This window comes from Triturus cristatus, chromosome 5_2, assembly GCF_964204655.1.
Source record: "Triturus cristatus chromosome 5_2, aTriCri1.1, whole genome shotgun sequence".
Classification (NCBI taxonomy): domain Eukaryota; kingdom Metazoa; phylum Chordata; class Amphibia; order Caudata; family Salamandridae; genus Triturus; species Triturus cristatus.
The window spans coordinates 198,217,116-198,240,252 of NC_140588.1; the positions used below are offsets into that span (position 1 = coordinate 198,217,116).

Below are 23,137 nucleotides of genomic sequence, written 5' to 3' on the forward strand. Positions count from 1 at the left end.
TTCCTCCTTATTATACTCTGGCCACCATTTCCCCCTCACAAAACCATCAAAAAGCATTTAATCCCTGGAGTTGGAGAGCAAGTTGGCATCGTAGAAATTCCAACATGGCCGCTAACATTCCACTCTGCTGCAGCATATCGCTGTGTAGCAGTCTAGTCATTTAGGTTAATCACACACTGGTGAAGCGCGCTCCAAGATTCCACTGTGCACTTCACCGAAGTACTTCAGGGAAGAGCAACCAATATACATGGGTGTCATGGAAGTCAGTCAGGGAAGTTTGCGTGCACACCCGGTTTAGATTCGACGGTTGGTAAAATTCCCAGAGTCAAGGTCAATGAACTGTTTAGTTCTTGTCATGTAAAAAAGAAATACTTATGTGGAAAGCTAATAGCATAGATTCTAAATATCACCGGGAGGATAGAGGTGAAATAAAAGTATTTAAAACTACTTCCTCAGTTCCCCTCTAAACCTTAGTTGTATTCTCAGAGGCTTTCAGTAGACAGATTATGTCAGAACCATTTTGTTTCTCCTGAACGCGGGCGTGACCTTTCAACACACAGTGTTTACCAGTAAGAAATGCAAGCATCCAATTTCATCTGTGTTCAGTCAGCTGAGTCAAAATATCTATAACGTGGGCTTCTCTTTTAACACACCATGTTTCCTCTCAACTAAATAAAAAGGAATATTCTTTAAACCAAATACTTTTCAGCCAGAGTCAAAGTTATTCAAGTGTGACAATTAGCACACCATAAATCAAGGCTCTTTTCTAGGACATGAAGAGCTGATTAAAACTAACATAATAATGACATCCCTTAAACAAATAACTTCCTACCAGAGTCAGAGATATTTGTGTGTAATAATTAGCGCTCCATAAACCAAGACGCTTTCCAAGCACATGAAGAGCTTAAGGGAAAATAGATTTAAAAAACACATTACTGCAATTTATACTACGAAGCTAAAAAGCCTTAACTAAATCTGTGGTACAAGAAAGAAAGGCAGAGACATGAATTCCCAGAACCCCATTTAATACAGCCAGTTCAGTTCAACACACTGTAAGTATACTAATAGAAATTAGAGGCACACCATTACAGAATTAAATAAATAAAACTTAGACTTACCTTTATCATTCCTTGTGAAGGAAGCTGAAGCAGGATAGGCGCTGGTCGTCCCTGCAAAAGAAGAAAGAAAGATTACTGAACTGCACTTCTCTTCATAAATAAAGAAGAAAGCAAAAATAGAAGTAAGAAGAGAAGTAGGCTCCCAATCATATCCTGGCAAGGCAAGCAACCTTAAATGTTAAGTAATGTAAGTAATTACTAGATAAATTAAAAAGTAAAGTTACATTACATATGTGTTTTAGCACTACAAGAACACTACGAAGAAGAATAGAAGATTGGCAGAACAAGCAGAGTGTTGGGAGCTGTCTCTTCTCTGCCCCATTCCCCTTTCCCCCCTTGGTACTTACCTGCAATGGTTTATTGAGATACTAAGCAGGGAGGTTCCCAGAGGGGCATTGGAAACTAGCGTTTTCCTGCTCCCATGCCATTAGTACCATAGTTGCTAGCCTTGACAATCTGTCTGTCACGAAAGCAGACATACAAGCTGCTAAATGTACACAAGAACTACATTTTATCTTTCCTTTCTCAGGTTTGCTGAGTGCTATTGACATATACCATCCGCATTTCTTGAATGTTCAACCAATAGCATGTTTTGCATTGTGTGGCTTGTAAGCCACGTTCCAACATTTCAGTCATCAAGTACAGACTGTGAAAGAGGATTCAGTCTAATGAACACTATCAAGTCTAAATCAAGAATTAGACTCGTGGAGAATTACTTGGTTATGCTGATGAGGACGAAGGCCTATCTCTAAAATGGCAAAGTTGACCTTGATAGAGTTTATCACCACTGGGAGAATGAAAAGGATCACGAGAGAGGCAAATGTTTCACACATCAAGTGATGGCACTTTACTTGTCTGAGCCACCCTTTCCCACAGTTTATGTTTTGCATGGATGGGCAGACTTCACACACTTTGTCTTGGAAAATACATTAATCATTAGGATCTACATCAAAACTGTGCTATGCAATTGTCAACTTGCAAAATCTATATTCTCTTGTATAGTCTTTCAGCAATCCCCCACCAAATGATCAATGCTCCAATCAAGAATATTCAGTAAAATCTTAAATTGTCCTGTCCTTGTCTAATCCTGGGGTATAAGTGCAACTAGAGTAAGCAATTAATGTTATGATGATCAGTCTCCACACTGCAAAACTGTCTCACAACCCTGTTAATTAGAGCTATGAGGGTGAAAAGCACTTATTCTCGATCTCATTATAAACAAAAGTTTTGAGCGTGCTTGGCACACACAGCCTTGGCTGCAGTGCACAGAGATCTTGCACTGTTGCACACAGAGGAATACAAATTAGAGGGAACATTGGTCTGAGGGGTCCTCCTTTTTCATGGGTACTTGCAAATACCTTCTGTGAAACTTTGGAACACCTGATCACCTGATCTGCTGGCACGGATTTTCTCCATGCTATAAATACCTTGTACGAAGCAGCTGGTACAACATGTACACCTATTCAAATAAAATGTGTGATGTGCTGCAATACACAAAACTGTCCAGTAGGACAGATATGCTCTGGTCCCAGTTTGATTAAGTCTAAGGGCACTCCAGCCATGTTCCTCAATGATTATAAATCCGAAGGCCTAAATATGGTACGCTTAGGATCTGTGGGGTCCTCTGTTGTAGTGTTTTTATTCACACCTTAATTGCCGGAAGCAGTGTTCAATTTTTACCGTTGGTTGCAGGTGGAGCCCCGCGACACTCATTTTTGGTGACAGGTCCTTATTTTTCATTCATCAGACTCTGATGCAGAACAAGAGAGAAAAAGGCAGAAAAAGGGGGTAGAAGAAATAATAAAATGACAACGACACGGAGAAAGCAGGGATGAAAAAGTACCTGCAGAAGTGAGATAAAAGAACCGGGAGAGTAGGCTGGTAGGTGCAAGAGGCATGAGGTGAAATCAAGAGTATACAGCCATGACATTTGGCACCCCGACATTTAGCAGGGCCACCTATGGGGTTCTGGGCAAATCTTAAGATACCAGCACTTATATTCTACAAATTAAACACTGGTGGGAGGCCAAGAATTTGCAAATAATTGTCTGGTTGACGGTTCTACATCTAGCAAGTACTGGGATCCCTCAATTTGTAATATCTTGTTTATTTTGGATATATACCAATAAAGCGATGCAGAACATATGCAACTATGTTAAAACAGAGTGATTGATTGCATTTAAAAACTCCAACCACAATCATACCTAGAACCTAAACCTTCAATTCTACATAATCAACCCTATAATTCACAATCAAACTATAAGAACATAGCACTTAATTTCTCAGAAATTGGTGGCTGTGAACATTGGGATTTTATGGGAAGTTTAAGAGTGGAAGATGTAAAAGATGAGGGATATATATTACGTAGTTATTGTTAGGACCACATTTGCATAGGAAATTGATTTTTTAGTGTACTTATAACTTTGGGGTGGGCCATGGCTAGGGGGCTGGTGCAATTATTTTTTTTAGGTGACCCTCCTCAAGTTATTATGATGCCCTGGTGACCCCATCCCCTTGGGCCGACATTCAATTTAGGGGAGGGGGCACACGGTCCCCTTCAGTTAACATCATACAGGCCCCAGGAACTCAATCCCTCAGGACGACTAGACTATAAAATTTAGGGGAGAGAACGTGCAGCCCGAGTCTCTTTAAGGCATAGCGGACCTCATCCTCCAAGGCCAAACAAATCATTTTTTGGAGGGGTGCATGCAGAGAAGCCCTAGGGACCCCAACCCTGTGGGCTGTGTTTTTAGGGGAGTAGGGCATCGGGTCCCAGCCTCAGAGCTGTAGATTGCCCTGGCGATTAAAGCAGTGTCCTGGGGATCCATTCTCCAGGAACACTTCTAGGTTCCCTGCCAGAGAGGGCGCGGGCAGAGCATGTAAACTTTATTCCCTGCCGGCAGTCTCCCAGGCAGGGAACACTTCTTTGCTCCCACCCGAAGGAGCACAGAAATAAGCTGCTCCTGCTCAGGCCACAGCAAAACAACATAGGCAACTTCCTGTGGCACCCAGGATGGCTCCTCCTGTGGGCCTTAATGACTTGACCAGTTGTTAATGCCCCGGTTAGGCACATGGACACCCACTTTCAAATAACGTGGGTGCTGGCTTGGGAGCTGGCAGGGGCTCCTCCTGCAGCCCCCAGCAGTAAAAATGTTGGGGGTGCACTGGCGTGGGCACTGGGGCACCTACTTTAACAAAATGGTCGGCTGCCGCCAGCGCCCACTGTGGGTGGGAGCCAGTAGGGGCTGTAAGGGACTTGGGGATCCTCCCACAGCCCCAAACTTAAAATAAACCTTTGGTATCCCAGGTGAGACTGAAACAACTAAAACCAAAATTATTGAAAGGAATGATAAATGAGCGGCGCCAACTGCTCATTTATCATGCACTGTTCCATGCAAGGAGCACCCCATATTGCCCTGCAAGGTCTTTTTAAATTATATTTTTCTTACTGATGTTGCCCCTAGGAGAGGCAGGGGCACCACCAACCATTTTTTTTAATCCTGTGGAGGGTTGGAGGGAGTGCAAGAGCTCCCCAGCAACATTAGAAACACACAGTAAGTCTCATGGGTCACTGAATCTTTGACCCCAAGAGAGTTTACTATATATTTTTTAAAGCACTCCGAGAGAGAACAGTAAGCGTTTCAGCTGGAGTGCAGAGACCTCTTGTGGTTGGTTGTATAACTGCACTTTGTCGCTTGAAAAATGTTAAAAAACGATTCAAAGACATGTTTATTTTTCTATATAGTGTTTTATTGAAAAGATTTTGTGACAATCACTATTATTATACATTTAAATGTGTGAATTGGTTAAATATGCATATGATTATGGTTATTGATGTATTTTTGACGAAGCCAATAGGTCTGCTTTATATATGTTGATGTGTTGACCCGTTGATAAAGCCAAAAGGCCAACTACTTTTTAGATTTTGGTATTTTGACCCTTTGACAAAGTCAAAGGTCTGCCTTACTTAAAATTACATCTTTTACATTTTTACATGACATAGTCAGCCGTGTACTGTAAGGGGTTTGCGCCCAGCCCCACTCCGCGCAGTGTGATGGACATCTTACTTTACATTAAAAAAATAGAAAATCACTGCAAAAAACAAACATTAAAGTGACTATATTTAGGAACTGAAATAATATCTTACTGTATATTAAAAAAAGCTCCTTAGAAATTCACTGAAAAAATAAAGGTTAAAGTTATGTTATAGTAAATGTTATGTTATAGTTAGGAATTGTAATAATATCTTATTTGGAAATTCACTGAAAAAAGAAAAGGCTAAAGGGACATTATAGTACTGTGAGAATGTCAGTTGAAGCACACCATTTTAAATTAACAAAACTATTGAAATTCACCACTTATAGTTACCTCAAGTAACTATAACTTGTGCCATAAGGTAACTATAACTCGCACCCTTGCCATGTACAGTGTTGTCTTCATTTGTCTTTTCAGATGTTGCAGTGATGGTATCAATTATGTTATCGAACATGTATTGAGTGAGGTAATCAGCAATGCATCAATACTGTTGCTTATGGTCTTTACTGACATTTTTGAATGTCTAGAATATTTCTACAGTTTCCTTTTTTCAAATTCAGGTACTTAGGCTCACAAAACCTTCGGTCCTGAACACGGCCCCAGTGTTTTGATAAAAGGTCAAAACGCCATCAAAAGGTTGAAGCACTACCTTTGATAATTATTGTTCTTAAGGAAAAGGGCTAGTGTGATTGACTTAGACTCAATTGGTTCCTTCACAAACATCATCCTTCAATACATTGCGTCTATTTATTGATTTAGCATATTTGTACTGTATCTTTCACCATATGATCACTTGAGCTGTGACTGTTCCTGACTGGAGCAGGATCAAGACTGATTTGCATATAGCTGCATCCAAACTGAGGTGACATGGTGTACAAAATAACAATGGATTGGGATGCAGGCCTGATTAATTACCAGTGGCTGAGATTAATTCAAGCAATCAAGCCCTCATTTCTGTGGACACCTCAGTGTTCAGGCAGGGCTACCAGCAGTAACTTAAAAAAGTCTCTGTCAAGTTGGAATCCTTTTACATAGGTAATACATAACAACCGTAGTTGCAATGCTCATAGTATTCGCTTAATAATATTATTAATATCCTTCCTGAACGCCACTGGATTTATCACTCACCTTTAGTAGAATTTTGAAAATGCAACCATTTTTCTCCACATATCATCTTATGAGTTCTGAAAAACCAAAATCTTTTGTCTCAAATAAACATTTTAAAGTTTTTGTGTAAATATATTATTTAAGCCACAGAAAAGTTTCTAATTTAGTAGACTGGGCTGCACACAGGAGAGCTACTCAAAGGTAGCTGGAGAGCTGCCAGTAGCTCACAAGCTACTGAGAGAAGCCTGAGCTACAGTCACGCTTCACGGGTAAGAACCGGGATGCACCTCTGTCCCCATATTCCTGCTGGACAGCCAGTGTATTATACATCCATGTAGGCTGGAGTCAAACTCCTTTGCCTCTTGATGCTGTCCCTTTCTGATGTGGATGCGTATGAAAAGCAGAAAAATGCACTCATTCACACTCCCTTACTCTTCAAGCCCAAATGGTTGTCCTTTGGGTGGGCTGAACTATGAATGTCTCTATGAAAAACTTTGCCTGAGGAGGGGATGACCCACTCTATATATGCTTAGTAAGGGCTGATCCATAATGTGAAGTAAACTTGAGTAAAGCAACGTCCAGAGAGGGCTGACCCGAAGCCCCTTTAAGGATTATTATTTTGTATTATTGTCAAAAGACTGGCAGAAAAAATTAAACAATCTTTTATGTCGGTCAAACCTAAAAATGAGCTCTACATTTTACTGATTTGCCATCACAGATCCAGTATTTGTTGGTCTGGTTATGTCATTTTACAATGAAGACTCTTGGAGAAGAATACCTAACTTGGGGCCAGATGTAGGAAGCCAATTAGCGATCGCAAATGCCGAAATTCACAGAATTTCGGCCTTTGCAATCGCAATTTGGCTTTGAGCAATGTAGGTAAGATTAAACCTACTCGCAAAATAAGGAATCGCAAAAATTGCGATTCCCTATTTTGCGATTGCATTTAGGGAATCGCAATTTGCAATTCCTTAAATGCAATGTAAGTAGCACAAAAGAAAGTGCACTTTAGCCTTAAGGAATCGCTAATTACCACCAACTTCAAGTTGGTGGCAATTAGCGATTTCCTTTAAAAAAGCACTTTTTTGCATTTTTAAAAGTGCCATGTGGCACACATTCATGCCCTTAGGGCATGTATGTGCACCACATGTGCACACATGTACATTTCAGAGGTACAACAGGGTGTCCTTTCGGAACCCTTGCACCCATGAAATTGCAACCGCAATTTGCGATTCACTAATAGCGAATCGCAAAGTGAGGATGTCTTCCCATTCATTCCTATGGACCTCCTAGCCCATAGGAATAAATGGGTAGGTATTCTTTATTAGCGAATCTCAATTTGCGATTCGCTAGTAAGGAATATTAAGGCATCGCTAATATTTTAGCGATTCCTACCTATATTCAACTTTGCAAGTCCTTAATAGCGAATCTGTAAAATTCGCTATTAAGGAATCGAAAAATTGATTTTACCTACATCTGGCCCTAAAATAGATATATAAAGATATAAGATAATAATTAACTAATTTTGGGAGGCACGTGGGTCACGTGATCGGGGAACATGGTGGCTGGCTGATGCCGGTCGCGAGAGCTCCTGAGCGAAGAAGCGGAGAATCAAGCATACAGTAACGGGTAACGGTGCGGTATGCAGTAGCGGCATTGCTAAAAACCAGAAAGTGAGCAACGTGAGTGTTTTTTGTTTGCATATGGGCATAGACACGGTTGCAATTGCGGAAGGTAGCCCCGCCCTCCAGGGGAACTGGTGCTGGGCGGCGGCGTTTCTCCTGGAGATCCCAGGCGGCGGCGGCGCTGAGCGGGCTCAAGAGGGCAAGAGCTTGCATAGCCACCTATGCACTTGTAACCTTGGTGGCAAATTACAGGAAAGGCACAGATATAGTTTGCCACGAACAGGCAGCAAGTTGAGAGGGAGCGGTCCTTCGTTTCCCTGAAGAATATTGGCAACAGCAACAGAGATATAGCGCAAAAGTCAAGGTAAAGTGAGGGTGGATGGAAAATGACCTCCCCTCCCAGGATTCTTCTTCCTGTGTGAACTTGATGAACGAGGAGTCAGAAAGTGATCATGGTAGGGGATTCACAACCCAAGCCTCCATAGGGGAGAAAAAGGCAATAGGGACTGCTGCGGCTGCGGCTAGGGAGGTGCAATTTCTGCCGGCACGGAACTGGTATCTTTTGCGCTCTGTGCCTGAGAAGAAAAGTGCTGTTGGAAGAGCAAAAGTCCCTGCTGCTGGAGAGCCTCAAGCTGTAACCCCTGTTAAAAAAGCAACCAGAGGATCTGGGAAACCCAAAAGGTGTGGGCCTAGGGAAACACGTTCTTCCTCTAAACCTCCCCCCTCTTTCAGGTCCTATTTTAAAATCATGGAGCAGGTCACCGGGTCTGTAGACGGAGTGGGGAATAAGGCTGTGGAAAAACCACACAAGGCGGCGCCACTACGGCTGGGAAACCATTTCTCCCCATTGGCAGAAAACCAAAAAGAAATCATATCCCATACACAAGTAATTCAGAATGATACAATGCGTAAGGGCAATGAAAGTAAAAGTCCCAGCCCGAGTAACGGTCAGAGCTCGGGATCAGATCATAGCCCGCAGGGAAATTCTTCCTCAGAAAATCAGCTGGTGGATCTGCTCTATACTTTGAGACAAGACATCTTGGTTAAATTTGAGACTTCTGATTATAATTAGAAGGATATTCAAGAAAAATGCGGGATACTTGAACAAAAAATTGATAGACTAGCTCAACAGACCACAGCGTTAGAAGGCGATGTGAAGTCATTGGCAGCGGCGACGGCTGTAAACACTAGTGAAATTATGGGGCTTAAAAAACAAAATATGATGCTACAAGAGGACCTGGAGAGACTTGAATTGCAAGCCAGGTGTAATAATGTCTGTCTCTTGAATAGCACTGAAAATTCTGAAAAAGATGACATCAAAAACTTTGTGTGTAGGTTGTTGGGAGGTCTACTTCAGGATAGGTCAGATATTGACTGGGATAGAGAGATACAAAGGGTGCATAGAGACCCATTTAGGTTACACCCTGGGAGGAAAACCCCAAGGAAGATTCTGATAAACTTCCTCTCGTTCTCAGTCAAGGAGTTAGTGCTGGGGCACGCTCTGAAGGATCGTTCTTTGAAGTTTGGAGATCTCAATTATCAAATTCAATCTGATATGGGTAAGAGAACAGCCCAGAGGCAGTGGGAGCTGAGTGCAAAAATCAATGGCCTATGTTCCAAGGGGGCCCAGGTACAGATGAAGTTCCCCGCAATGCTGAAGATAATGTGGCGGAATAAAATGTACACTATGAGAGATCCAGAAGATGTGAACTCCCTGTTGACGCAGATGGAAGGTTCAGAATAAAGACATAAATAGGGATTCGAAGATCAATCTTATTTATAAGTATTAGTTACCCTTACACTTAGTATTTCACATTTGGTTTGGATTCTCCCTCTTCTAGCTCAGGGGTTTCTCAAAAGGCGATTTTGTCGCCTAGGGATAGGAAGGAGTGTTCCCCAAGGTGGGTGGGTGGTGGGGTGCACTGGGTGGTCGGAGCATAAGGGAAAAAAAGAAAAAAATGTCCTTATTCTGTCATATGGTAGTGTGACTCTAATCAAAATGAGTGGGCTTCTGACTTTTATCAGGGCGGGAGTGGGTTATGAGTATAGGCTAAGGTTAAGGGGGTCGTTTCGGAGGCGGGCATCAAAATATAATTATGAGTAAAAACCTGGTTTATTTCATATCCTGGAATGTGAACGGTTTGAGATCCAGGAAGAAATTGGCTCAGGTTTCGCAATTTCTTAAAAATAGCGAGGCTAGTGTCATTCTGCTCCAAGAAACTCACTTAGAAAAGGGTGAGTGTGGTGCCGCATTTAACAAATTGATCTGGTTCCAGGAAGTAGTGTGTTCGGACCAAAGAAGTAGCACAAGAGTTATAATATGACGTAATCTCGCTATCAAATTAGAAAACTATCATACAGACTTCTCTGGGAGATGGTTGGTAGCCAACCTGTGGATAAAAGGGATTCCAATAGCCTGTGCCAATTATTATGGTCCGAATGAGGATGTCCCAGATGTCTTAATTAAGCTTGAAGCCCGTTTATTACTGGCTAATGCTCCAGTGATAATCGGAGGCGATTTTAATATAGTACAGAATAAGGATTTAGACAGAACCTCCAAAGTTAAATATGTTAGTCCACCCAAAACATCTGTGGTAATCAAGACCATAATTCAGGAGCTACATTTGGAGAAGCAAGATGGGAGGGGATAAAAGACTTTACCTTTTACAGCAAAAAATATGGCCACCACTCCCGTATCGACTATTTTCTAGTAGATCGGGAGGGGCTAACAGTGTTGGAAGAGGTCAAACATTTGCCTGCTATCCTCTCAGATCATTCGGTTAGGTTTTTTTCCTTGAGGCATTACAATAAGATTGGCACAAAAAGATGGACAGGATAAGTCTGTTAAATGAAGGAGTGGTATTAAATATAAGGGACAAGGTTTCGGTTTTCTTTCAAGCTAATATGGGATCAGCAAAAATTCAAATTATCTGGGACTCGTTCAAAGCGTATTTAAGAGCTATTGGCACCTCTATAATGGTGGGAAAGAGGCGAAGTTTGAAACAGCAAGAGGAAGAACTCTCCAAAAAGATTAAATATAAGGAACAGGAGCTCCAAAAGGCATCATTGGAGGGCTCTAGTAAAGTTTCTTTGTTGGCCAAAGAATTAGAACAATTTCAAGCGGAATATCAAGGAGCTCTCGATAAGAGACTTTTAGATTGATGGAGGGTTAGTAAATTACAACATTTTGCATATGGGGAGAAGAGTGGCTCGCTTCTAACCTGGAAAGCCAAAGTAGATAAATCTAGAAATTTAATAGGTAGTCTACGAGATGAAGAAACAGGTGCCCTATTAGATACTAACTCAAAAATAGGCATGGAAGCCCGTAGGTATATGAGTCAGCTATACAAAGACGACATTTCGCCAGGAAAGCAGAACATAGAGGACTGGCTGGGGAAGACCGAACTCCCTAAATTAAAGGAGGACCAAAGGAGGGCCCTAATGGCCGAGATAACGGAGGATGAAGTCCGGGTACAGCTGAGAAAGATGGCTAGGTAGAAGGCGGCCGGCCCAGACGGTCTACCGGTGGAGATATATTCTTGCCTTCTTGATAGCATGCTAGCAGTGCTGAAATGCTTATTCAATACAATATTGCTGGAAGGGGAAAAGGTCCTGTTGTCCTGGGTGGAAGCCACAGTAACATTTATCCTGAAACCCAATAAAGACCCTTTGGCAGTAGACCCCTATAGGCCAATATCACTTTTGAACACCGACTATAAGGTTTTTTTGGGTATATTGGCCGCTAGGGTCGCCAGGATTATTAAATCAGTTATTCATCCAGATCAGAGAGAATTTATCCCCGGGAGGCAGCTCAATTAGCTTACTTTTTGGATGATGGGAGCCATCGATTTGGGGAAGCCCTTAATTTACCCGTAACTGTCGTAGCTGTCGATGCCGCTAAGGCGTTTGATCAAGTCCACTGGCCCTATCTCTGGGAGGTTTTAAAGATCTTTGGGTTCCCGGAGAGTATAATAAGGACAGTTCAACATCTGTACTGTTTGACTAGAGCCAGGGTATTGGTCAACAGGGAGCTATCAGATTGGTTCAATATAACTCAGGGAACTAGGCAGGGGTGTTCCCTGTCCCCGCTTTTATTTAATCTTTATATTGAGCCGTTTGCTTCTTTGATTAGAATGGATGATACCATTGCCCCGTTTAAGTTTACAGGTTTAGTGGCAAAACTGGCTTTATAAGTGGACGATCTTATACTGTATACTGTTAACCCTGAGGTGGCTATTCCTAATTTAATGGCTTAGGCGGAAATTTTTGGGAAGCTATCTGGGTACAAGGTAAATAAAGGAAAGATGGAAATTATGGAATGGAACCAGCCTAGACAAACTCTGGGGATTAAGTCACAAATGCGCTATTTAGGTTTCATAGTCATGCAGAAGCTAGTAGAAGTACCTCGTGTAAACTGGAAGAAGATAAGTCAGGAGATCGGGAGATTGTTGGTTAGGTGGGTGAATTTACCCCTAAACATATATGGCGGGGTTAACCTCATTAAAATGATTGTCCTCCCAAAGATTACATTTCTTTTTAACTCTATACCCCTACCTTTTGCTAAAGGAGTGATAGCCAAATTGCAAGGGAAGATAGGTAGCTTTATCTGGTCTTCAAATGGATCAAGCATATCCTGGAAAAGCTAAGGAGGAGGTTGGAGAAGGGGGGGCTGGCTCTTCCGAATCTTAAGACATATTGATATGCATTTCATTTTAAGAACTTTCGCATGTTTTTAAATAAAGTGGATGGGTCATCATTAGGAACACTCTTTGGGCCTATGCTGAGTGGACTGAGGGACGGATGGGATCAGGTTTTGTTTAAATACGGAGACTCAAAGTTTTTTAAGAAAGTGAGGTTGAAGATTTATTTTGTTGGGGGTTTTGAGAATGTGGGTCTTCATTCGGAAAAAGCTTGGAGTCCTGTGCTATTCTTCCAAGGCGCCGATCTGGGATTCACCAGGAACCCCTGAGTGTCTAAAGGATCAGCTCAGTCTTCCCTTGAAAGCTGCAGGGATGTCCCGGTGAGGGGATCTTAAGTCGGAGTCATCTTTAGGTAGCTGGGAAATCCTGAGTCAATGCAATAGGGGTCAATTAACCAGATTTAAATATTATCTAGTTTCCTCCTGATGGGAAAGACAGGTTTGGGAGGAGGAAGAGGAGGATTCCTGGTTAGATCAGGCGATGAAAACTGGTCCCATTAAAAAGGAAGTTTCTCTGTGGTATTGTACTCTGCTAGAGGCGGATGATGAATTGGACACAGAAATTTTAAAACTTTGGGCAGAAGATTTAGTAAATCTGAAGGTCAGGGAGGGTTGGCTTGACTCCTTTGCAATGCTCAGAGCAGTGGTAAAACCCACCTTTCTTAAGCGGAATCATCTCTTCACTATGTACAGAGTATATTGGTCCCCAGCAAAATTATCAAGAGTCACAGGAACTCAGCATGCATGCCCAAGATATTTGTACCCCCTGGAGGATGATATGCATATATTTTTTGACATGTCCCAGGATTACCGATTATTGGATCGAGCTGTGTAAGTTTTTGACGGAAGTAATGGGCCTACAAGTCATGGTAAGCCCTATGCTCATATTCTTTGGACTATGTCAGGACTGTTCTAATCGACCTAACACTGTTATCTCAAGAATCATTTTTTACACAATCTTATTGGGGAGACGGGAGATATGCAGATCCTGGAAATGAGGACTCCCCCCCTTCAATCTGATTGTAATAAAAATATAATATCTACAAGTCAGTTCGACATAGCATGTGATCCTAGTAGTAAGGAGAAAGTATGGACAATGTTGGTTGATTGGAGTCAAAGTCCCAGGGGGTCCAATGATTAAGCCAAATAATCGCTGTCGGTTCCGGTCCCTTCTTTGCTATGGGCATACTAGTGAAGGGTTGGAAGTGGAAACAGCTTTTTCTTGGATGGGATGGCCCTATCCCTGGCTATGGCATCTGGCAAATGGGAATAGGGTATCACCAACAAGAGAATTGGAAGAATGAGGACAAAAATAAATAATAAACTAATTCTAGAAAGTCCTCTTAGTCTGCAATTATGTGTTGTAGATGTATTGCAAGGTAAAATACTTTGGGAATGATTCAGAAAGGTACATGTACAGTTATAGATTTACTCACATATATATTCACTTGTACAACTAGGTAGAACTCCACTTTTTGGTTATTCACTGTTTCTGAATGGAGATTTACACTTAATACAAGTGTAGACTTCTACCCTCAAATGAAGTTTTTGAGCCTCTTACAACATAATTTACATGTTTAAAGTCACTTCTAGGAACTTTTCAACTGTTGTTAGTTATCTCACTGTGGTGGAAATTGCTCTGTGGAAAATGTAATAATGTGCATTATTTTCTTTTTAAGAAACAAACATTTTAATGTATAATATAAATGTAATTTATTTAAAATACTTATACTAGCCTGTAAATAATAAAATAAAATAAAATGTTACACCACAGCAACTCATAAATTAGATGTATATTAAATATGAACATAATTTAAATATATTAATTCAATAAATAAATAATAATTTTTAACAATAATTGATAAGAAAATATTCAACCTCACTAACATTTTCATTTTTATTTAATATTCATTAAACTTGGTTAAACGTTTATTTCTTTTATTGAAAATGTAAATTTTTTAAAATGTAATTTAGATATGTGGGGTAAGGGGAGGAGACCTACTGCATACTGTGTGAGTTTATGGGCAGCTCCTTCCCTTTTTGGAGGATGTGCTTGAATGTTTGGAACAAGTGCTGGGGTGGAGAATGCCCAGAGACCCTACATTTACTATGCCGCATATCACTACAGAAATAGACTGCAACCGACATCAGAAACGCCCTCAAATGGCTGGGCCTAGCTGTAGCCAGAAGGGACATACCAAAAGCATGTAAAAGTGCAGACCCTCTGGCCCTGCAGTGTTGGAAAATGGGCTTGGAGCACTACATGAGCCTGAAGATCCCCGTTTATGCAGCCAGGGGGTGCCTGCAAAAACATAATAGAATTTGGGCTGACTGGGCAAGCCACAGAGGGATTGTCCTGGAAAGACACAATATCCTGACCCAAACATTGGACAATGAAATCCGGACCTTGGGCAGATCTGCTTTCGACCTGAGCCCATGGGGAAGGAATTGGAAAAGTTGATGGAGACCCACAGAACTTTTCTCATGTACTCACAGGACTGTTATGGTTGGGGAGAATATGTGGCCTAACAATTGCTGTGTTTTCTGGCGTTATGTATGTATGCTCTCTATGCTCTCTATGTAAAGTCAATAAAATGTTGAGAAATTAAATTACATTTTATTTTTAAATTATGTTTCTTAATGAAATAAATAAAAATTAAATAACACTCAACAACTATATATCATTTTTATCACTTAATAAAAAATATATATAATGTTAAATACCATAATATTATAATGAATTTAATATTAGTTCTCATAGGGTGTTATTTTAATTTCATGCCGCCAATGTGTTCTATGAGATTGTTTTGCAGTACCGGTGATTCGTCATGTGTGTTACTTGGCTTACTCCAAGGCTAAGCTCTAGTACAACTGAGTCTCTATGAAAAAAGTTTGGGCTGTAGTAACTTTACAAGTCAATTTTGCAAATTGCAATTGCTTACTTTTTGTGGTATGCTTTATATTAGTATGCGCCTGATGAACCTTTCCTTAAAGTTCCTTAAACCTCTCCCAATTAGCAGTAAGTATTCCCCATTTTCCCACCACTCCAACTCATTGCTCCCACATTTACAACTAAGGGGCCGATTCCAATGTCGGACAGACCGGATTCCGTCTGAGATTGGTTTGGAACTGAAACCGAACGACCTCCTGTTGTTGGTTCCAGCCCCGGAAGTAGAATGTAGTCCTATACTTTGCAATGGGAGCATCCATTCTGAATGGAATGCATGCTCTCATTGCAAAGAGCAGAGGTGCAGTTCATACCTGCACCCCATAGCAGGCACCTCAAGGTACCTGCCACCGGGCGCAGGGATCAACAAGGGTGCACCATAGGTGACCCCTAGGCCACCATTCGGTGGCCTTGCGCCCATGAGGGCCCTACTGGGGGCATCCAAAGACAGATTCCCAATGCCTTTCTGTGTCGGAAAGCCCAGCACAGAAAGGCAGTGTGAATCTGCCATTATAATCCCTCAGCCGGAAAGAGCTGGCTGAGGGATTACTGCAGGGTTTCTGAATGGCGGACGGGCTCTCCAAGCACGTTGGAAGCCATTCAGAAAAACTATTCGGATTCCCTTCTGACCAACCCCATCAAAATGGGTCGGTCGGAAAGGAATCCGACCAGCCGATTAAGATGCGGGCTGGAGGACTCTCTGACCGACGGAGCTGTTCCAGCCCGAATCGTAATCGGGCCCTAAGTAGTATACCTACATATGCAGAGGTGTCCGCCAACATGGTGAAGATCTGCAAGCAGAAAAGAAAGGTGAGGTGGAGAAGTTTATGAGTTGCATTTTGAAGTTTGTGAGCAGTACTGTTGTAGTACTAGTTTTCGTTCTACAAAAGTCAGGTTGTGAATTAGGCCATTAGTTGATGTGCACTTCATGTGGTTGGCCTGCTGTATCTCTCAACGTGACAATTTTATCATGGATATTGAGATCTCATTTAACAGATAAAGTTCTAACTATAAGTAATTTACTACCAAAGATATCAAACTGGACTTGGTAAAGTAAGTGAACCATTAAGGTTTAATGCACCTTTAATCAAATCATGGCATACTGGGACTTCCAGATTGAACCAAATCATAGTTCAGTGCAGTGCCACTTTAATGCTTGCTTTGAGGGCTATGGGCCTGATTTATAGTTTGAATTTGAGTTACAGGATACACTGTCACAACCATGGTGGATTTCATGTCCGCTGAAGTACAAGTATGTTATAGCCTTTGGCACTTGTAATAGGACCGACGGGATATCCATTACATTTTGAACTTGTATACCATTCACCAAACTCTAAATAAGGCTCTGTACTTTTAACTGATATCCATCCGTGCAACATTGTGGCTGCAAAACATGCTTTTGCTGGCTCTACCAAGTTTGAATCAACTTGGCCTTTTTCTTCAGCTGAGATATGAATGGTTCTGTTTTAGTTGCAAAGTACTAACACATTCACAGAGAATTCCTTGAGACTCAAGGACGGTCGAAAACAGTTCTTTTTGGAATATTCAGTCTGCTGCCCTAACTATTGCATCAAGTAAGCTTTTTGCACTGCTATTATTAAATCCACAAGGATCAATGTTAGCTCGGGTGTGAAGCATGGAGGGGCTATCGCTGATCATGCAGGTGATACACAGTTGGACTCTTAGATTATTGAAGATTCCGAATTGGTGACATGATTGTTCCACATATTCATGATATAGATCTAACATATCTATCTGAAGCCAGAAACTTAGCAGCACTATGATGGAGGGTAATGATATCTGCAAGTACTCTATCAGCCTGGAGACAATCCCCCGGGAGCCTATTGTTGAAACCCGGAGCTCCAACTTTCCAATGTTTGTTTACAGATGTTGCTGTAAACAAAGACCTCACTGATTGTTCTAATAGCCTTAGAGCCCTCCGTAGAGGGCTCCGCCAGCCATTAAAGGACGGCTCCCTTGTTAAAGGACTTTAATGGCTGGTAGAGCCCAGTATGGCGGGCGCTAAGGCTAAATTAGAACATTGGAATGTAGAGTGCTCCATTGAAGACAATTGAGTGCTCCAGGCTTCTAATGGCTGGTAGAAGCCCGGAGCATCAACATTCCTAATATTTTCCTTTTACAGCTGTTCCTGTGAACAAAGACCTCAGGGAACCTGAGGGGATTTGTTTGTTTTACTAATTATAACATAGTACAGTCTAGTGGTGGCATGTTCTAATAGCCTTATAGCCCCCTGTTGCGTGCTATAGTAGCCATTAAAGGCCTGCTCCCTCATCATCGATAATAGCGGTCCAAGGTCTCTCATCCTCCATGGCTTGTCTGCTGTGTTTGTCAGAGTAAAGCAGCTGCACCTACTCAACAATTTCTATTTGAGTGGCCTCTGATGATACAGTTCTGAAATGGTTTACCCAGAAGCATCCAGCAGACACCAGCTTTTCCAAATGAAGCCCAATAAGATCTGAAAGAATCCTCGTTACAATGTTCGATTACTCAAGGTTCTGACTTTTCAAGGTCATCATCAACTTCAATGTCGAGTCACTCAGCACAATCAGAGCATCAAGGTCAATGAGTTGACTGATGAGTCCCTTCTGTACCAATGGGGAATAGCTCAGTTGCCTGTTGCCCGCAAAGAAGCACAAGTATCGAAATGTGAAGAATCATATCAAAAAGGGGTCTGATGGAGAGATTGATGGCTTGCTTGATTAAACCAGGTCTTTGCGTTCGGTGCCTTGGGGCATTTTGAAAGGCGGCGGAGATTATTGTGTGTCTTCTCCTTTCAATTTGATCAAAGTGTTCTCTGTAATTTGGTTGTTGGTTATGTTGCTCCAGAGGTACTCTTCCAGCTTCTTTGTTTTTAAGACAAACTTGTCAGAAATGGCATTTCAGAAAGTTTGTGAATGATTTATTTTGATGGTGGTGCCTTCTGAATAATGGAATTCTAAGAGCCATCAAGGATATATATACTTCAGGAAAGAAGCAAAGACTAATGATGCAATTTGTTATGATATGATAATTAGATATGCAGTAACATCAGTATTATGTTTTGTCTTGATGACATGAGACACTATGGTTAGAGGTGCGCTCTTTAAACTGTTTAATAGAACACTGCCCTGGTTAAACCTGAGGAAGAGTACCCCTATACCTACTCAAAACTTTCTAAACAAATGGACTTCAAAGGTACGCTCCTGAAATGGTTCATCCCCAAGCATCCTAGAGACACCGACATCTCCAAATGAAGGTCTCCAGATCTTAAAGAACCTTTATGGCAATGTGGGATTCCTCCAGGCTCTGTCTTCCTCTTTATGAAATCACTCGGCATGCCCCTGTCCAGCCTGAGCATTAAGAACCATCAGTACGCTGATGGGGTGCAGCTTTACTGGAAGATTCCAGTAAGAGTGAGCCAAACTATCAAGCAATCAGCAGAAATAATGTAAATCTCAATTTGCAGATTAAATAAGCCCGAACAGAACCCTAACAATGATCATAGAAATACCAGCACCAGAAGTCAAATGTGTTTCTGTATAATAGCTATGAGTGTCTGCACAAATTGAAAAGTAGGCAGCATAAAATCAGTGAGAAAGTATTGTATAATATATAATAGCCTGCTTCACCATCACATCTAAATCCAAGCAACAACTTGATATGCTGGTTTCTCTCTGTCATAGTGGATTCACAGTCAATATTGACTCTACCAATTCTTGCTTTTTCCGGTGCACAGTAACATTCTGAAATATTCAAAAGGCAACATCATGGGGCCTGAATATGTGCTCTTTACTTACTTGGATGCTGGACCAATGAAAAAAGGCATAGCTGAAGTTTACGGCACTGTGTAAGTATGTAAATTAAACAAGGACTGTTCACTGAGGTTCCATGCTTAATGGGTTGAGTTTGCTTATGTTTACCACTGCCCTCTGTCAGGTCAATGCTCATATGGTGTATATTACCTCCTGCCTGACTTTCTTTCTTTCTTTCTTTCTTTCTTTCTTTCTTTCCATTTTTCCATGTTACTAAAAGCCACTTTGCAGGGCATCATTGAAGAGTTGACTGGTAATTGGTACTGCTGATGGAAGGAAGACAGGCATACAAAGCTACAAGGATTAGATTAATCAAACGTTTAGGGGAATGTGATTTAGGAACAAAGTAACCTTTCAGATCAAGATACACTTTTCTAAACTGCACATTAGGTGATGCTTTCCTGACTGAAAATTTACAAAGATGTACTTGATGTAACTGATCTAAGTCTGTAAATGATGACCATGCAATTTCAGGACAGAAGAAGAGGAAGAGGCTGTTGGTGCCACATACTGTGAAAAGCTTGACGAATTGTTGAGCCAATCAGACTTTGTGATGCTGGTGGTAAACCTGACGCCTGAAACCCACAAGCTGATTGGAACCAGAGAACTTCAGTTGATGAAGCCTACGGCAACCCTTATAAACGTCAGTAGAGGTATGCCACTGCACTAAACTTGTTTGTCTTGCAAATGGTAGCTTGACTATTTTATAAAACATGTTTCTTCATTCGTACCTTTTTCTAAAATATGACTACTGAACTGAAGCTGCTTTCAAATCTCAGATTAGGTTTTGTGTGCCATCCAAAATGCTCAGTGGCAAGTGTCCTTCGTATTTTGCCATGCATTAAGCACAGCGAATCATAGAACTCTGCTAACCATACTCTTCATTCTTGTAGGCATGTGTGCGTGTGGCCTGGACTGATCAGTGCACAGAGATAACAGAATGGGAGATTAGGTTTTCCAGGATGTGCCATTTAACTCTGCAGGGATTGGTTCTGTCTCCAGTGTTAGTTTAAGTTACTGGGATCTATACTTATAGATTATGGCATGGCCATATTTCAAAAAAGCAGATGTCACTGAACTCAGTTTGGTTTGGTCTCCCTAGTTGTCCTCTACTGGATGAAACACTTCCTCAATTATTTAGTAAACAGGATTGACACTTTTGCCCTCAATATATCTCTGAATGGACACTGTTTACTGTGTCTCATTGCTCACTACCTTTGGAGAGTCGAGTGTGTAATGGGAGTAGTGGGTTTATCTTATTGTGGTGCAATAATAAATAGTATTGATGGTCCTGTGGTAATAAACAGGACCAGCCTTGGAGGCTGCTTACCTCAAGCCCCCCCAGAAAAAGCCTACAACATACTGCTTATTCACTATTTGCTTCCTGGGTCTTTTTGATGGGTCCTCTGTCACTTCATTTCTGACAGGTCTGCAGTCATGAAGGGTGGTGAGTGCTGCTTTTATAGCATGCAAGATAAATTAAAACATGTGAAATGTGTCAAGGGATTATTGAATCTCTGACATGGAATACTTTAAAGATTTCTACAGTCATTATTGAGAAATCGACCATCGATCAGTGTTTTGCCAGTTGGATTTAGGACATTAATATAGAGCCCACAGAGACCCATATCAAACTTGATTTTTATTAATGCTCAGTCTGAGACCCGGCAGGATCTGGCCCATTAAAGCCCTAGTTGTGATATCTTCATATATTCTAGAGGAAAACATCATTGTCTGGGATTACTTACGGCAACTGAAGAAGTTCCAGTGTCAATTATTTGGAACGTTTTATTATTCTGACTATAAAATGTCCACCCTTACATCGCCAATGGCTTCTTGACACAGGTCTAAGGTGAATCTGCCTTGATTCAAAACCCCTAGAACAGGCCAATAGGCAAAATAGAAACCACATAGAGAAAACAGTTACGCTCTAGTCAAGTTTGAATATCAAACGCTTTCTAAAACAATGTAAAAAGGTTAGCCTATTGGCAAAATATTGATCTGGTCTCAAACAATTCATACATTTGAGGATAATTTTACCACATTATTTAAAGTAAATATTGGAATTTAAGCTACCTCTCTCTGTTTTCTGGTGCCCCCACCAAAGAGCTTTGTGATTGCTTCATTAAGAATTTTATTGAAAAAGTGGTAAAGGTACACCAAAGGTTGGTTGTGAATGGTAAACAACCACCCCTTTTTTCTCGCTCATGATACCATTAAGAAAACTGAACCAAATTATACCAAGATGTCAGAGGGCAGGTCTAGCTTCAAACTTACCGATTTAGAAGAGACATCGATCAATCATGTTGCCAGCGCTAACTCTCCAAAGGATCCTGCCTCTGCTTGGCTGCTCAAAGGTTTCCCACTTTTATTTACAGTAATCATTCCCCACTTGGTCAGTCATTTCATACTGGAAGCTAGGGTTTGTAGCATGCTCAAGGAAGGGATAGCAGGTATGTATGTATGCATGTTTTATTTGTAAAGCACAAACCCAATCAAAAGTCAGAAAATGAAAAGATAAGTCAATAAGTGATTGAAGGGTTAGCTAAGTTCTCTACTTTTTTATGAGAGAACCCCTAAAAAGGCAAGTTTACTTTCATCTTAAATGGTCAATTTTAGATCGATTAACACTTTACTAATTCTTCCTAAAATCCTAGAAAATGTGTTAGTAGACATTTTAATATCACCTAGGTTCCCATCAGATACTGGCACCTAGACAATCTAGTTATAGGCCCTGACATGGATATCAGATCGGCCCTGAAGACTTCTCAAATTACGCTCTGGAACTATTGACAAGGGAACTGCCATCTTAATGCGGCTTTTGAACCATATAGGTGTCTTTGACATAGTGTTTCACCAGACATTATTAAGCCAGTTGTGACTGTAGATAAGACATCATTAAAAAAGACAGTTAATTTCTTTTTGGTTCACTCGTTTTTTGGAAGGGAGACTATTATGAGTGAAGATTGTCTCATTCGGTGGCCATTGTTTGTGGCCAATCACAGGGTTCACCACTTTCTCTGTCCCTGTTTAACATTTATCGCACCAACTGTATTACCTGTTTGAGGATATGTCGGCATCTACTCAATCTTCCTTGGAAGACACACTGGTGTTGTCATGTATTTCCTATAAACCTTTATAGGATCTGTGCATTTAGACAACATAAACTACGGAATTGGTGTCCAGACTGATTCCAGACACCCCAAAGGATATGTTAGTCTGAAGACCAGCTAGTTCACAGTGCCAATATAAGCCCCACAACCTTACCAAGGAGCAAATAGTTGATGGCAACTATCAAACATGACAATCCTGACCCCTTAGGCATCATGGAAACAGCTCAGTCACACATGTTCACTTTGTCGCAGAGAGATAGACAGAATAAACGGTGGGGACATTTTCAATAAGCATTTATTGAACCAGCATCATTCTAGTATAAAATATGTGTGCTGCAACAACCATGAGACAGAAACAGATATATACGATTACAAGCACGAATAGAGTAAATAAAAGGTAGAGTTCTACAATGGTGCTAAAACAGTGAATATATGCAGGCATATAGATACATAGTAGTAATCATGAGCGCTCCTACGATGCAAACCCTAACTAGATGTACCTAAGTGTACCAAGCATGTATGGAGGTGTATAGAGCCAAGAATCCCCCCAGGAAGGAGCCAACCCCATTACCTGATGTGAGAGAACGAAGGACCCCGTCTTGGTCTCAAGTTGGACACCCCACGAGGGATGTCAGACCTCTGCCTGGTGCAGTGTGTGCGTGCAGGGACCTCAGCGTCTCG

General features: G+C 41.3%; 1 protein-coding gene across 1 annotated transcript in view; it reads left to right on the top strand.

Annotated features, from left to right (window-relative positions):
• The window catches only part of LOC146822790 (uncharacterized), a 388,769-nt gene that overhangs the window by 77,464 nt on the left and 288,168 nt on the right, over nt 1-23,137 (top strand). The window contains exon 3 of the mRNA XM_085606585.1: nt 19,818-19,996. Coding sequence (XP_085462711.1) covers nt 19,818-19,996 — 179 coding nt within the window. The remainder of the gene's footprint in view (nt 1-19,817; nt 19,997-23,137) is intronic.